The 15399-nt window shown below is 46.0% G+C and overlaps 3 protein-coding genes across 3 annotated transcripts; 1 reads left to right on the top strand and 2 right to left on the bottom strand.

Moving 5' to 3' along the window:
* Window positions 1-846: 846 nt before the first annotated feature.
* bcdin3d (BCDIN3 domain containing) lies at window positions 847-1869 on the bottom strand. The gene is made up of 2 exons (XM_084704770.1): window positions 1610-1869; window positions 847-1464 (listed from the first exon to the last, which is right to left on the bottom strand). The coding sequence occupies exons 1-2, from the start codon at window positions 1820-1822 to the stop codon at window positions 886-888; spliced, it is 792 nt and encodes a 263-aa protein (XP_084560896.1). The 5' UTR covers window positions 1823-1869; the 3' UTR covers window positions 847-885.
* Window positions 1870-1871: 2 nt separating this feature from the next.
* Window positions 1872-3006, top strand: cox14 (cytochrome c oxidase assembly factor COX14). Its single transcript, XM_084704772.1, has 2 exons — window positions 1872-2030; window positions 2582-3006. Exon 2 carries the CDS (start codon window positions 2595-2597, stop codon window positions 2766-2768), a length of 174 nt encoding a protein of 57 aa, XP_084560898.1. The 5' UTR covers window positions 1872-2030; window positions 2582-2594; the 3' UTR covers window positions 2769-3006.
* Window positions 2838-15324, bottom strand: cers5 (ceramide synthase 5). Its single transcript, XM_084704768.1, has 11 exons — window positions 15250-15324; window positions 13763-15082; window positions 10190-10295; window positions 9678-9808; window positions 9145-9202; window positions 8997-9047; window positions 8071-8163; window positions 6357-6485; window positions 5902-6008; window positions 4517-4673; window positions 2838-3794 (listed from the first exon to the last, which is right to left on the bottom strand). Exons 2-11 carry the CDS (start codon window positions 13933-13935, stop codon window positions 3606-3608), a joined length of 1194 nt encoding a protein of 397 aa, XP_084560894.1. The 5' UTR covers window positions 13936-15082; window positions 15250-15324; the 3' UTR covers window positions 2838-3605.
* Between the last annotated feature and the right edge of the window lie 75 nt (window positions 15325-15399).

Below are 15399 nucleotides of genomic sequence, written 5' to 3'. Positions count from 1 at the left end.
CACCTTCTCTTCTGCCACACAGTTCAACCACTTCCTCGTTTGGTTGACATCCTGGTATTTATTATGTGGCGTTAGTAGCTCAGTTGGTCTGACTGCCCACAATTGTACAGTAGCCTATAGGAATGAATGAGTGAGTTCTGGCGATGTAGCAAGGGTCCCAGTCTGAGAGGCTGCATATGTACCAAGTTTTAATATGTACCAGGTATCATAAGATTAGCAACTGTTCAAGCATTGTACAGCATAACCTGTGGAAACGATGTGTGTTTGTGAAACCAAGGCCAGTGTAAGGGTTGACGTTCCCCTATTGACATGAGTGAATATAACGGGAGCAGTCACCAAGTCACTTTTGTAGTCTTTTTAAAAAAAATATATAAAAAAAACTTTTCTCCAGTGTATAAATCGCAACTCTTTGTTAAACCATAAACAGGACAGGACAACTGTTTATGGTGTGCATCTCAACTCTGTTCCTCACTGTAAAGGAGAGGTTGTTGTGGTTTGGCAGTAGCTACTCATCTCATCTCGGTCTGAACTTCGTGCCCATCTTGTTTTTTTTTGTGGTAGAACTGTTAATATATGCATTTTATGAAATTTATTTTTCTTTTCAATTATGCACCATTGTTCAGAGATTTTATATCCTAACTTTGCAGAATTTGAGACCTTTGTAATATTCAATGGTTTCTTTTAAAAATACATTTTATGTAATGTTATTTTTAGAATTCTGTAATTAAAATTATTAAATCCAAAAAGGCCTTTTGTTCACTCTTCTCCTTCGCCACAGATGTGAACATCATGACGTAGCGTTATATCATTCTGTAATCCTCAAACACTGGTAAAGAAGACAAAATATGGGTTGTCAAACTTTTAATATGAAGCCTACAGTTTAAATCAATGTCCAACTTTTCTTCTGAAAAGCAGCAGCCTGCGATCCCAGGTAGTGCTGCCAAAGCACTGCACCAGCTCCATCCCACAGTGCTTCTCTAAATGTCCCCGGGCATGCTCCACCATATCACCGCGAATCTTCAGGTCCTTGAAATGATCAAAGTCCGAACGACCCAGCTTGCGGAGACGACGGGCAGCAGAGCGGTAGCATTTCCACGGTTGGGCCTCTAGTAGAAGGTGCTGGCTGATGCGCGCCAACCGGGACAGCAGCTTCAGCAGCGTTGCGTCACCATGGTTCAGGTGGACCCACATTGTGACCGCGAGACACAAGCAAAGATGGAAGCTCGAGCTACTGTGTTTTCTCAGATAGCTTTCTAGTTGTCTCTGGCTGGCTTCGTCCTGCGTAATGTCCAGGGGAATGTAGGAAATGTTTTGGGGTAAAGGGTTGGTCTGTTGTGCGCGAGCAATGAGGGATTCATCTAGGTCAAAGCCCAGGAGATGGAGATCTGCTTCTCCTTCTCCAGCTGTAACCTCTAGGGAAAGGGACTTCTGCTGAAGATGTCTGTACAAAGCCACACTCAAATCCTGCAAGATGAAAGACAAATCGCTCAGAACACTGACACACTATACATAAATAATGTTTTGTATCGTGTTGACTAATACAAGGGACCCATGAAAAAAAATATAAGCTAAGTCCCGTTTTAAGTAGATGTAAAGTTTGCCAACTTACCCCCGAGTTGCAACCCACATCTAGTAACAGTATGGTCTCACGACTGGCCTTGTACCCTAAATCATGAATAAGTGTTTGCGGGATGAGACTCAAACGGTTCTCGGGCGGGTTAAATGTATAATAGTTTATGAAATTTCCGAAAGGAGCAGCACCTGGGTCGTTATTTTCATCTAAAACTTCCTTTGCTGCGTTCTCGTTCACACAAGCTGCCATTGCCACGTGTGCTACTTCAAAATAAATCCGAGAGGAAACATTTCACTTCCGGGTTCCACTAACTACCGACGGAAGACACTGAAGATCAGTTACGAAAGTGGGTGCTGTTAGCTTGCGTTGCGTTGTTAGCTCCGTGATATAGCCACTGCATGGTTTGCTGACATTAAGAGGAATATCAAACAAGACTGTCATTCCCATTTTAAGAAAGGTAATTATATTATATTATCAACACAGAACCCGAAAAGGGAAGGTGAATAGGTTATTTCTGCAGGGAAGTGTACAATTAGCGCAAATCTATCTTGATAGTTTACTACTAGCTACCTACTAGTTGTCCAGCAAGGACTAACCTACCGTACTCACACACTGGTAGCCTGATACACAGGTAGCTGATCAGTTTATTAGACAACAACATGGGACTTTATTCTCTTTGTATATATCCACCAGGATTCTTTGGTAAAAGCCTTAATACGTTTATATTTTCATATGAAGTGTACCTTCCGTGTTTACAAGAGGGTGTACGTTTGCCATGCTGAAAACAACGGGGCTCAACAAACCTTTTCGGAGAACTACCCGCCTGTAAAGGCTTTTGCTCCATCCCCTACTTAATCTAGTTTATCAACCAGCTAATCAATTGAATCAAGCGTGCATATTTAATGAGTTGAAGTGAAAACCTACGGGAGTTGCTCTCCATTAACAGGTTTGGAGAACCCTGCTGTTAAGAGTTTCGTACTTATCAAACCCCGTTTTCTTTCCACCTAGGCTGACCACCAATATGTTGGCAAGGCGACTGGCCGACTACGGGTACAGGGGGTTCTCTGCCACGATGATGGTGTTGACTCTCTACGGGGGATACCTATGTGTGATGCGTGGATACCGTTTTTCCCAGCGACAAAAAGAGCTCAAGATCGCCGCAGAAAACCAGGACCCTGACGTCCTCAAGGACTGACGTTATTACATAACAGGAAGGGATATGTTAATTCCTTAAATTTGTCCATCGCTAAAATCAAGGACAAAATTCTTGGACTTAAAAATGATCGCTTTATTTGGGGTTTTTCGGTTTGCTGAAATGAAAATGTTTTCAGCGCATCTCCCAAATCCATCTGTAATGATGGGGATGGCAAGGATCACTGCTGTCAATGTACAACTGGTTGTAATTTAAAGTTATTAAATGTCTTTAACAATTATATACATATGTCTCTATAAGTAGTCCAACAACAATCTTTTTGTGATTTAGTCCATTAGTGAACAGGAAGTCATGACCAATCAAACATTATCTCCACACAGTAGTGGACAAAAATTCTAAGAAGAATTGACAAAACAAGACTAAAAGTTATTGATCAGTATATAAAAAAAATACAGTAAGTAAAAGTCCAGTTCATCTAACCAATAAAACTGGGAGAGAAAACAATCTCCAGTACTTCACATGCTGACAGACCTGTCCATCCATAACTAAATCATAGAAAACATTTTGACTGAATATTTTCTTGAACTTGGTGAGGCAATTTCCACATTAGTGTCTCTTACATCCCAATTAATGTCCACAAAAAAAAAAACAATTGTGTCCACTCTCTTGCTGCCCGTCAATAAGTTGTGAAAGTGCTGTGTGGTGGAGATAAGAACAAGGCTAGGAACCTTTAAAGTCCAGCCAGGAAGCAGGAACAGGGGACCTCATGAGGACAGAGATAGATACTGCACAGTGTAGATACTGCACAGTGCATCTCTGGAGGAGGAGGAGGGGGGTGTCTGGACGGAGTGGGCCTGCCTCCAGCTGGGCCCGCCTGGGTCAGCAGGTGTGGCTGATGTGTGCTCTGGCTCGGGGGATGCAGTGGCCGTTGGTGCCGTTGGTGCCGTTGGTGCCGTTCTCTCCCTTAGGGAAGCTGCTCCGGAGCGACAGGGCTTTGATGCGCTCTTTGGTCGGGTCACTTTCGTCCTCTGAGCTGCTCTCCACGTCGCTGCGGTCGTCCTTGGACACCTGTCAGACACACGATCAAGTGCACACGCTGTCATTAATGTTACGATTTGGGATCTTATCTTCAAACTATTGGCGTTTATTTTTGTTTGGTACCGAGAGACCACTTCGTATTGTTGTACGACCTGAAATGACATGCATTCCTACAGCAGAAAGACAAAAAGGTTTTGGCGGGTTTTGCGACTGATCCGCAGGCGTATGTGCTGTGTGTAGCTGTGACCCTGACGTAACCTGTGCGTGCTTTAACGTGCCACAAGGTGGTGCTTCCGAGTTGGAAACAATCCTCTTACATGCAGGAAATTGAAATCAATGAAAGCAGTGCAGGAAATAAGATCAGAAGTTAAATCACAAATGAAAGGGGAGAAACTTACAGGCGAGAGAAAAGAGGAATGTTGTCAGGCAGACAGAGGGAAACGAGAGGAGGAGAAACAGGTGGAGAAAGAAGAGGGGACACTCGTTCCTCCCAGAGGGAAAAGAAACATGTTGCTTCTGCGAAGAGAGACGCCAGAGCTTGTCAACATCTACAGCACAACAAGAAGAGAGGGAAGCACATTTTTTACGAAAAACAACCCGGTGATCGGTTGTCCTGTGTTGGGTGCAGATCTGACATGCAGAGGTGTTCTGCTGAGAGCTGAGCCCGTCCTGCCCAGGCCTGTCCCTGCAGCTGCTCCACGCGGCACCTGGGTGAGCTGGCATACGGAGGACAGACAGGCGGAAGCACGCACCTTTCCCCGCAGCATGGCTTTGATGGCGATGCGTGCGATGAGGTAGGACCAGATGATGTGCAGCACCTGCAGCACCAGCAGCAGGGAGTTGAAGAGCCACCAGGAGGGGTAGGGCCCGATGATGTCCCAGCTCTCAAACAACGTGCTGTTCAGGATCCTGCCATGGCAACGGGGACAGGGGGGGATGGATGGAAGAACAGATCAATGAATAAATGATTATGAAAAGAAAAAAAGTATGTTGTAGGCATGTGGACACACAACCACTTGTGCACCCTCACACACACACACACACATACACACACACGTACTACAGAATAAGAATGTGTCCACGAGACCCACGTGTACACAGGTTGTATCTTTACATTGTTGTTCACTGAGCTAGCATGAGTCCCACGTCAGACAAACACAGCACCAAGCCTTTTTTCCACATCGCCATGGACACAACTTGGTGATGTAACAGGTCAGGACTAAACAGTGGGACTTTCCTCATAAGGTCTTGATTAACTAACAGTCTGTACTCTGGGTCCAATGGAAAATGTTTAACTATTCATTCACATATATTTATGTATGTTTAATTTGATGTTTCCAGGCCAGTGAATGGGGAAAGGCCATTTTCAGTGACAGCCTGACCATTGGCAGGATGAGAAAATAAACTGGTGTGACCTGAATACACTACAGAAGAAACCCTACTATTATTTAGCAAATATAAGATGTATTAAATACTTTCAACCCCTTTCCTGGTTAAAACAAGTTGTCCAAATGTCTCTTCAGTGAATGGAAGGATGGCTGTACACTTTGCTTCTTCATTTTGGACCTATGGTCAGGTCAGCAGAGAAGAAGCCCTTGTCAAGTGTCATACCCCACACCCTTGCCATCACACACATAGACACACACACACATACACACACACGCACAGACACGCCAGGGGATGGATTACACTCCTCCTGAGCCTGGGCTTCATCTCCACACCCAGACACTAAATACAGGAGCTCGGGTTACAGCGGTCCTCAGGGACCTCCCTATTGTCTGCCTCTCCGCTCCGCAGAGCCTCCGTCTGCCTGGACTGATGAACACCAGAGGCCCAGCAGTGACTGGCGTACTACCTGGACATGACAGCTCCTTCACAGCAGGTGCTCAGGCTGGAGTGCTTCCACACAGCCTGGTCCGTTCTACACACGCCTCAGAACAGCCTGGTCCGTTCTGCAAACGCCTCAGAACAGCCTGGTCCGTTCTACACACGCCTCAAAACAGCCTGTTCCGTTCTACACACGCCTCAAAACAGCCTGGTCCGTTCTGCAAACGCCTCAGAACAGCCTGGTCCATTCTACACACGCCTCAGAACAGCCTGGCCTGTTAAGGACCCACACCTGCTCCAAACTACTCACCACACAGGATAGATGATGAGGCGCGTGATGAAGAACACCACTCCAAACACTACGAACAGGAAGTCACAGAGCCGCTGGTATTTGGCATAGTTGGCTAGCTTGGCAGCCTACAAAACAAAGAGATCCAAGAGGCAAGTAAAGACAACACAGTATGTTAACGTCGCTGAAGGGATTTTCTTTCTCAATCTTTCTCTCAGTTCACAGACGCTGACTGTGGTAATCGGACGTGACAGAGTAAAGATGAGTCAGAGTTTACGGTAAACTCATGCTGCTATTTCTTCTGCTATTTCTAAGTTTACAGTCTACTGCGCGGACAGAGAGAAAACTGAAAGTCTATTCAAATGCAAATGGTTCGCAACTGTTCCCACACGCCAATATGAGCGGAGATAGGATCTAGACACCTCTGGATCCCTACAGGTCCATCCGCATCCCCCCCCCCCCCCTCCTCCTCCTACCTCCAGCAGGATGTCTGAGGAGTCGTGGACACACATGACCAGGCTGCCCACCCGCAGCATGTTGTTGGCGTAGGAGAAGCTGATGAGGCTGACGGTGGCCAGGTGGTGGATGAACATGATCAGGAAGTCCTGAAAGGAAACACGGGACACTTCCTGTCACGGAAGCCCTGACAGAAACAAGTGGCACTGCAATGTCCCTGAGTGACTGTTGCTAGATGTGTGATCCCTGGCAGACACAGAGAGAAGGCCCTGGGCTGTTAGCTCATCACCTAATCCCTTACTGGATTTTTACTCAAGCACCTGGATTAGCAGGTCTACATTCAGGATAGTCTGGGAAAACCCTTTCATGACCCCCTGGTGTCCTTCCAGGCCGTTAATGCAGAAATCGGTGACCTACAGAGATCCTATTTCTTGTCCAAACCAACAGACACAAACAAAGGAGACGGAAGGATTAGCTAGGTCAGAGATTAACGACTTCAGATGCAACCACACACAAACAGAAGCTTGACACACACAGACACACACATACACACACACACAGAAAGAGAGAGAGACACACTCACACACATAAACAGAGAGAACATGACACACACACATACAGAGGACGTGTAAGTTACAGCTGGGAGCGAGGGTCAGATGTCACTGGTTGGGTCTACCTCAGGACTGATGTGTTGCTATGGGTCCACCTCAGGACTCATGTGTTGCTATGGGTCTACCTCAGGACTGATGTGTTGCTATGGGTCTACCTCAGGACTGATGTGTTGCTATGGGTCTACCTCAGGACTGATGTGTTGCTATGGGTCCACCTCAGGATTGATGTGTTGCTATGGGTCTACCTCAGGACTGATGTGTTGCTATGGGTCTACCTCAGGACTGCTGTGTTGCTATGGGTCTACCTCAGGACTGATGTGTTGCTATGGGTCTACCTCAGGACTGATGTGTTGCTATGAAGACCAGCCTTAGCTCCGCTACAGTGAGGGAGGCCTAGAGAACAAATGTCTCTCTCTCTTCAAGCTGAAATGCCACAAAACTACAATGTATAGTCTTAGGGCTATGCCATACATTGGGTAATAATACACTATATCCGACACAACACTGGTCTGTTCCAGTTGGATTTTAAACAGCCTAGCTGCCTGTCTTGCGCAACAAAAAAGATAATATAATAATGCAGGAATTCTCTCGTTAGGCCTGTCAACCAGCTAAACAAGTGCTTCTTTCACATCTAAAATGAAACAGCAAAATGCTTAAGGAAGACTCTGACTAAGACAAAACTCTCCAGCTGTCCTACCTACAACCATTCACCTTCTGCTTCCAGGAATCTGCATGATCACAGGTCTCCCATCCAGACCTGGAGTCACATGACTGGCAACCAGCCAGGGCTGGGACCAAGCTCTGATATACTGAAAGAGTTTTACTCGATCATGTGAGAGTTTTTCTCTCTCTCTTTCTCATTCGCACCATCGCAGCACACAGCAGACAATAGTTCGTTTTAAATGCTTCTGTGAACAAAGGTCGTACCAAATATTACTGTAACAGCAGTTCCTCACTTAACATCACGACAGCGTTTCCCATTACAACCAGACACTATTCTATATCCTTGTTTCGAAATGCCAAGTGTGTAAAGGGCAAATTCCCTTATGGGCTGGGTCACTGAACTTCTTTTTCTTCTCTCACGGTTTCTTTGATTGTTACATTATTTCGAAATCTCTCTCACCTTCCTTTTGATGTCAGTGAACTGGGAGAACATGAGGGACCAGTAGAAGGCCAGCTCTGACACGTAGTAGTAGAACATCCCAGGAGTCAGAACCTGGAGAGGGGAGAGGCCAGGAGGGGCCAGGGGGAGGAGAGGCCAGGGGGAGGAGAGGTCAGGGGAGAGGCCAAGGGGAGGAGAGGCCAGGGGGAGGAGAGGCCAGGGGGAGGAGAGAGGTCAGGAGGAGGAGAGGGGAGTAGAGGTCAGGGGGAGGAGAGGGGAGGAGAGGCCAGGGGAGAGGCCAGGGGGAGGAAAGGTCAGGGGAGGAGAGGGGAGGAGAGGCCAGGGGAGAGGCCAGGAAGAGGAGAGGGGAGGCCAGGAGGAGCCAGGGGGAGGAGAGGCCAGGAGGAGCCAGAGGGAGGAGATGGGAGGAGAGGTCAGGGGAGAGGCCAGGAGGAAGAGGGGAGGAGAGGCCAGGAGGAGGAGATGGGAGGAGAGGTCAGGGGAGAGGCCAGGAGGAGGAGAGGCCAGGAAGAGATGGGAGGAGAGGTCAGGGGAGAGGCCAGGAGGAAGAGATGGGAGGAGAGGCCAGGGGGAAGAGAGGTCAGGAGGGGCCAGGGGGAGGAGAGGGAAGGAGAGGTCAAGGGAGAGGTCAGGCCAGGGGGAGGTCAGAGTGGGAGATATCAAGAGGGAGTACAGAATTACCCACTGTTACAAGAAAATTATGGCAAATATATTCCCACACATAATGAATGAACACTTTATTTGGTTGTTCTTTGGCAGTCATTAGTCATGGAGATATTTTCATTTCTGTGTAAAGTTATGTAAATCAATGTAAAGTTGTGTATGGCTGTTTTCTTGGCCTGGGCCCAGTATGTACTGGGTCTATTTCAGAACGACTTCCCTGGTTGAACAAAGAAGAAAGTGAAGTGACAGATGAGCTGTCTCACCTGATAAGGGTAGTTGTACCAACAGTGGTGTGTGTCCCACATCCATGGTGTCTATGGAAGAACACACACACACGCAATGTCAACTCTGAAACTAATGTTGACACACACTGCCACATAACAGATGTACCACATACAGATTTCAGCTCACCTGCCACAGAAAGTGGATTCCATACGTAAATATGCAGAGATAAAACATGAACCTCCACCTAGAAGTCAATGACAGAGTAACAGTACAATAAGATGAAACTTTATTGTTCCTAAAGGGACATAACCAATGTTTGGATATGCACTTAGAACAGTAAAATATCCAAGTAAGATACTGTTACATGCATCCATTTACATATACTATTCATTAAATAGATACATTAGATAAAAGGTCAGAGATACACAACGCCCAGAGAACTATATAACAGTAAACAAGCACACCTTCACCCACTACACCCACCCCCCTCTACACACCCATGCCTCAATCCACCACATTCACACAAAGAAACCCCAGCCTCTGACACTCCTACACACCCATAATCAAACAGACATTTTTGATCCCCCCTCCCCTCCCCTCCCCTCCCCTCCCCCAGACAGGGAAGCTGTATGGTTGTGTTGGTTGGATGGTCGTGTTGGTTGGATGGTTGTGTTGGTTGGATGGTCGTGTTCTCTAGCTTGTGCTGGGCCATCACCTACATGCTCTCGCAGAACTTGGTGAGCATGCTAGGCTTGTCCTGGTTCCTGCGGTGCCTGAACCAGCGCTGCACCTTCCTCACCTCCCAGTCCAGCTGCTTGGACAGCCCATCCAGGTGGTAGGAGTCTGGGTTCTGGTGGATCGGCCGGGACAGGAGCGGACAGAGGGGATGGAAATACAGGAGAGGGGGGAGGAGGACAGGGGAGGAGGAGGACAGGGGAGGAGGGGAGAAGGGTAGGAGAGAAGGAGATGAGGAGAGGAGGAGGGCAATAGAGTGAAGACGAGAAGAAAGGAGAGGAGAAAGACAGGAGTGGAGAAGGAAAAGGATAGTTAAGGAGGAGAGTGGAGGAGAAAGGGAAGTACAGGAGGAACAGCACAAGTTACCAATCAAATCAATCAATCAATCCATTAGTCAATCGATCAGGGCAGGCAGAAAGAGAAAGAGGAGGGCCGTGACACGAGGAAGAGGTGGACTAGAGCCTCAAGCATGGACAGCTCAAGGATAGACAGCTACCTTAGTGATGGAAGTAAAAACCTTCTCCAGGACAGCATTAGGCTGGGCTCGTCTGCACACCTCCGCGTGGATATGAAGACTCCGGGCACAAGGACTGGCGACAAACCTGCCAGGACCACAAGCAGGACCACAAGCAGGCCCCACATCAGAACACTTCCATCCCAATCCTTCCAACAGAACAGATTCTCTTTCAACACTCAAGACATATTCAAGACCATACAGCACACTCGCTGTCTGTAACAAGGCCTGTAATGTAGCATGTTTTTCCCACACACCCAGCTTCACTCCCTGGACATGTTTGATCTACATTGATTGACCTTACAGGCATGTCATTACACTACACCTGTGGGAGATATTAAGTGTGGTGTGGGAATGATGTCCAGGGTATCTCAGTACACATGCATCAGGTCCAGGTACCCAGTATAAGAGACGTTGTTTGGCTAATCAAAGTGTGTCTGTGCGTAGCAAGGCCCGTCACTTATAGGGGTCTGGATCTGTTATGATGAATGTGTGAAAAGGTAGTGTGGCCTTTGGGTGAACACAACCTCAACCAACATAAATAAAAACTCCAACCTAACACAAACTGACAGAGCGGGCCAGCCCTCCTCCCACAGCCCTCAGCGCATTGCGAGAGAGCCAGGCCTCTCCTCATGTGGAGCTGCGCTCCACTGTTGGTGGGAAGTCACAACAGTAGTGAAAGCGCTGGTGCGAATTCCGTTGTAGAAGAGAGGATTGTCTGTGGTGTGGAGCAACACTGACCACAAATAACACACTTTCCCAGCCTCTGCCACTCTCTTCATTATGAGGAAAACAATTAAACGCCCCACTTGTTTTGTAATGGAAGTGAAAATAAAATAACATGACAAGAATGTGGACAGACGGGGATGGTGCAAAAAAATCGTTTGACAAAGAGAGAATAGTTCATTGTTAAGACACGAGGTTTAACAAGCTGTATGCGAGTGCGATAAACATCACTCCAGGCCATCCGAAAAACCCTTCTACTGCCTGTGAGAGTGAGCCCTGAAGAGCCAGGGTGTGACCAGCCTGAGGGCTGCGTCTCAGGAGAAACACCCACAGTGTTGCACTAATGACACACCTGATCTGAAGAGAATAGGAGAGAGGAGACAGTCTATGATATACACATGTTTATGTCACATGCCAAAACATCCCTGTCTCTCCTCCTCATGTGACCAGCTCGGTAACCACAGCTCGCTGCCTGGAGACAGGCCTCCAGGCCAACCACCTAGGTGACAGCAACCCTGCTAGCTCTCAGCTACTGTACATGAAGGACTGAGAGGGGTGACAGTTTGCTGTCTGCAGGAAACAAATTAGTCTAACAAACAGAAAGGAGGTCTGCGGGTTGCCTTAGGATACTGGCTGTAGAATGGAAGCTATGAAGTTCATTTGGGTGTTGTAATTTATTTGACTCGATGGTTTATGCTGTGTGGAGCAGCTGTGAGGTATTAAGTCAAAACCAGCAAGACAGGTCAATTAACGGCTGGATCCAGAAAAGTTCATTACAATTCCAGAGATACGCCTGCTGGTGGTGGAGTCCACCCCTTCTCAAAGAGGCAGGCTACAGGCTTGAACACGGTCCTGCCTGTCATTGATATTGTAGTGTTCTGAAAGTGAAGCAATACCATGTTTCTTGTCACCAGTTTGAGAAGTACTAAACAGGACAGAAAAGGATTATGGAGGAAGAGATACACATCTGTTGATGATGTGTATCTCTGTGTGAACACAATGCAGTTTAACCTGAACAAAGATTATGAAGATAACCTAGAATAAGGAGAGGCCAGGGAGAGCGACTCAGAGCCAAGTTCAACATCACTCACACCTCTTCATTAGAAGTCCCCCATTTATTCAGCACTTGGAAAAAATGGAAAAACAAAACAAAAGCTCAGGTTGGACAGTCATGCGTGATTCTGTTTCGACCGGTTTTTCAGGTTTTATACATTTCCATACCAGGTACCACAAACCCTACTTTATATGCGTGTGTGTGTGAAAGACAGAAGAAAAACACGGAAACCAAGACAGACAGACACCGTGGGTTGGTGCTGCAGAGGCACGCAGGAGGGAAGGAACACGAGATGTGGTGTGATGTTATCTGATGAATAAATGAATGAGTGGGCCGGACTGAGCAGGACCAAGCCAGAGTGGTGACATCATCCAGGGACACAGCCTGAAGGGGACCGGGCAGCCAGGATGCCTGGTCCTGTTTTGCATCGTCCCCCATCTTCCTTTACATCCCACTCCCTGGATCCTCCTCAAAAACAATCCCTCCTTCTTCAGCTTGTGTTACCTAGGTCCCGTTCCAAAGCAACAACTCTAGCTCCGTTTGATCTGATCTCCTTGTGTGCTGCCTTCGGGTCTTTCTGACCCACCGTCGTGGTGCAAAAGGTGGGTCACAATGACCCAAAGGCGGCACAAGGGTAAACCCAGAGAGAAACTTCTAGCTCTATTGCTCCGCTCATTTGCCCCTACTCACTACCTCCTTCGCCCGTTACACATATAGGTTACTCCCCACGTAGCTTCGGCAAAGTCATTCAATCACTGGTAAAACCTGATTTACTTTCAGATAAAAATAGCATTTGGGTCGAAATATCTCAAGGAAGTCTGTGATACAGCATCTGGATCGATGGACACTTAAACAAAGAGCCATTATATCTCACAACAAAACGGGCTGTTGGCTTTGATATTCCAGGAAGACAACACTAAGAAATAATGTCAATCAATACCGCTGTGAGTGGTCCATAGGCCCTTAGCCTGGAGGGCAAGAGAGAGAAAACGATGAACTGCATCGTATGATCTGAATCATGAATATGACTTTAGACGTGGGTTCGCGTTAATCAACACATCTATATCAAAACTCTTTTTTGCAGAACTTTTAAAGTAAAAGTGAACTATAAAAAGGTAGTTCTAATAGCGACCTTTCACGGCAAGTCACAACACGTAGGCTATGTTGCGCCTGGAGCATTTTCAGGCGTTATTAACAACGAAACATCCCAAGTCGTTAATACTTAAGGCTGTGACCGTTTGTGATAAACTCCCAGGGTTAAACAGGATGTACTGTAAATGATCTAACAACAAAAACTCACGAGTATGGTATTGTAGCAAGGGCAACGTTAACTTAATAGATCAAAGTCTGTTTGCTGGCATGCAGCCAAGGCTAGAGCTAACTGTTGTGGACAAGGCGAGCGTGATTTGCGTTGATGGAGAGATTGATAGCTAGCTAATTAGCTTTCTGCTATGCTATTAGCCAACTTCCAGTCCAAGCAACAACTAGACGTGTCCAGTTACTGTAACACCGTCACCGTGACAACAACCTATTTGACCATTTTGTAAGCCATCTATCTAGCTTGTTGTTTGAATTAACATAAGGCCTGAACCCGTTCGTTTGGTACTAGAGCAAGTGGCCACAGGAAACTGCAAGTTATGGTTGATGCTTTCTGTGGTGAAAGTTTACTCGTCATCATGGCACGTGGAAGTGTAATCTTCAAGACTGGATTTACCCAAACTAAGTTAGTAGCTTTTTTTTTTTACATGTAACCTCGCCTAGTACTCAGTTCATACCTCTCAAACAGTATTCTGACGGCAAAGATCCACAAAGCCAACGGCAAGGCAGAGAGCAAGTGTCCAGCTTTTGGATACTCCACTCCAGGCGCTGGGTCTGCAAGATCCGCCCAAGTTACATTGTGTGGGAGCCAAAACCTCTCGTTCCAAAACCATGCTGAAATAGCAGCCATATCAAACAGTAAATAGTCTTCCACCAATAAATGTGTATTTTTGGAAGAAAATGTGAGGAAATAATCCGTCGCCTCTCCTCTGTGGAGCTGGGTGTTGTGGACTAGTCAGTATAAACAAGCTCGAGAACATAACGTTAGTTACCGAGATGGGGATGGATTGAGGAAGTAAAGAGAAACTGCCCCACCTCCAACCACCTCAAGCAAAGTGATGAAAGCAGACATAATATTCCCTAACATCCTGCGATCCGCATAGATCGTCACCACAACGTCAACAACCACTTTATTTTTGTCCCAAGGAATACAATTAAATACAGGCATATAAAATGAAAATAGCGATCACGAAGAACTAACACAAAGAACCGTTAACTTTTTTAGAACAAGATGGTTGCGTCCCCTTGTGGCCATAGCTGGCATTACAACTACATCAGAGAATTTCGGTATTTTATACGTTATTACGTAACATTTTTACGCGCACATTTCATTGTTCCTCAGAATTGTAGCGCATACGCCCACATCTATAATTCTGAAGTTATGAGTATCTCCATTGAATCTTACATAAACTAAAGAGGGAATCCAATCATAATATGTGATTTTCAGTCAGGATATTTTGGTTATTTGGGGTATAGGCCTACTGTAGGCCACTGATCGTACTTTTAATAAGGCAGCTGCTGTTTTGATGGTCTTGGTTAGTCTATCCAAACCCTTGCTTACACTTTCACTAATTATAGTTCCACCTTTGCCCGATAGAAGGGGTTATTATTAGAAATCCCCTAGGACATTTGACTCATAACTATGCAAAGGATTTCAGCTGTGGAATCAAATTATAAATTGAAGAGAACAAATTCTACAAATATATAGTTTTGGAACTAGTCATCCAACAACATGCATTATAAACTATATGCATTAATATACTGAGTTGGCAGAGGTCAATCGCAACCATAATAAAAAATATCAAAGTCTATCAATTTTTCACAAAAAATGCTTTACAAATATACCTAATAGAAAAAAAAACATTGTAATTGCAGAGAAAAGCAGGACATTACATATTCCTCTTCCTCTGCAAGGTCCAAAGCATCCCATAAATAATGACCAAAAAAACCCATTCCATCTCAGTCCACTATCGTGGAACTGAAGGGCAAGACCGGACCTGCACACAGAGCAAAGTTAAAGTACACTCTAGAAAATGGTAAAGGTGAAGAGATTAGGGTGGCAGGCTAGCCAGACGGAGATAAATCCTAATAAATAGTAATTTTATTTGAAATGCACTTTATATTTAGGTAAAATGTCAAAGTGCAACAGTGGAGATCACGTTACTTGGAAGCTCAAGAGAGCGTGCATATGTGGAGAGATCCTCAGCAAGGCCATGCACAGTGGCATCACTGATTAAAGAGCAGTCAGTTCATCACTGCTATAAAACCTGTGACACATGTAATCATAAAAAGTTTGGTCCGACGGCATGCTTTT

This window comes from Hypomesus nipponensis, chromosome 9 (genome assembly GCF_054491055.1).
Source record: "Hypomesus nipponensis isolate SF chromosome 9, ASM5449105v1, whole genome shotgun sequence".
In the NCBI taxonomy this organism is placed as follows: domain Eukaryota; kingdom Metazoa; phylum Chordata; class Actinopteri; order Osmeriformes; family Osmeridae; genus Hypomesus; species Hypomesus nipponensis.
Note: the sequence above shows the minus strand (reverse complement) of the source record. Positions and strands in the feature narration are given on the sequence as shown.

What these genes read in the sequence shown, in the direction of transcription:
- cers5 (XM_084704768.1), bottom strand. Translation starts at nt 13,935, where the DNA reads ATGGCTGCTATTTCAGCATGGTTTTGGAACGAGAGGTTTTGGCTCCCA. An exon ending in GGTACAACTACCCTTATCAG is followed by an intron (nt 8,164 to 8,996) that starts GTGAGACAGCTC and finishes TCCCCTCTCCAG; the next exon opens with GTTCTGACTCCTGGGATGTT. An exon ending in CTCATCATCTATCCTGTGTG is followed by an intron (nt 4,674 to 5,901) that starts GTGAGTAGTTTG and finishes TTGCCATGGCAG; the next exon opens with GATCCTGAACAGCACGTTGT.
- cox14 (XM_084704772.1), top strand. Translation starts at nt 2,595, where the DNA reads ATGTTGGCAAGGCGACTGGCCGACTACGGGTACAGGGGGTTCTCTGCC.
- bcdin3d (XM_084704770.1), bottom strand. Translation starts at nt 1,822, where the DNA reads ATGGCAGCTTGTGTGAACGAGAACGCAGCAAAGGAAGTTTTAGATGAA. An exon ending in ATGTGGGTTGCAACTCGGGG is followed by an intron (nt 1,465 to 1,609) that starts GTAAGTTGGCAA and finishes TTCATCTTGCAG; the next exon opens with GATTTGAGTGTGGCTTTGTA.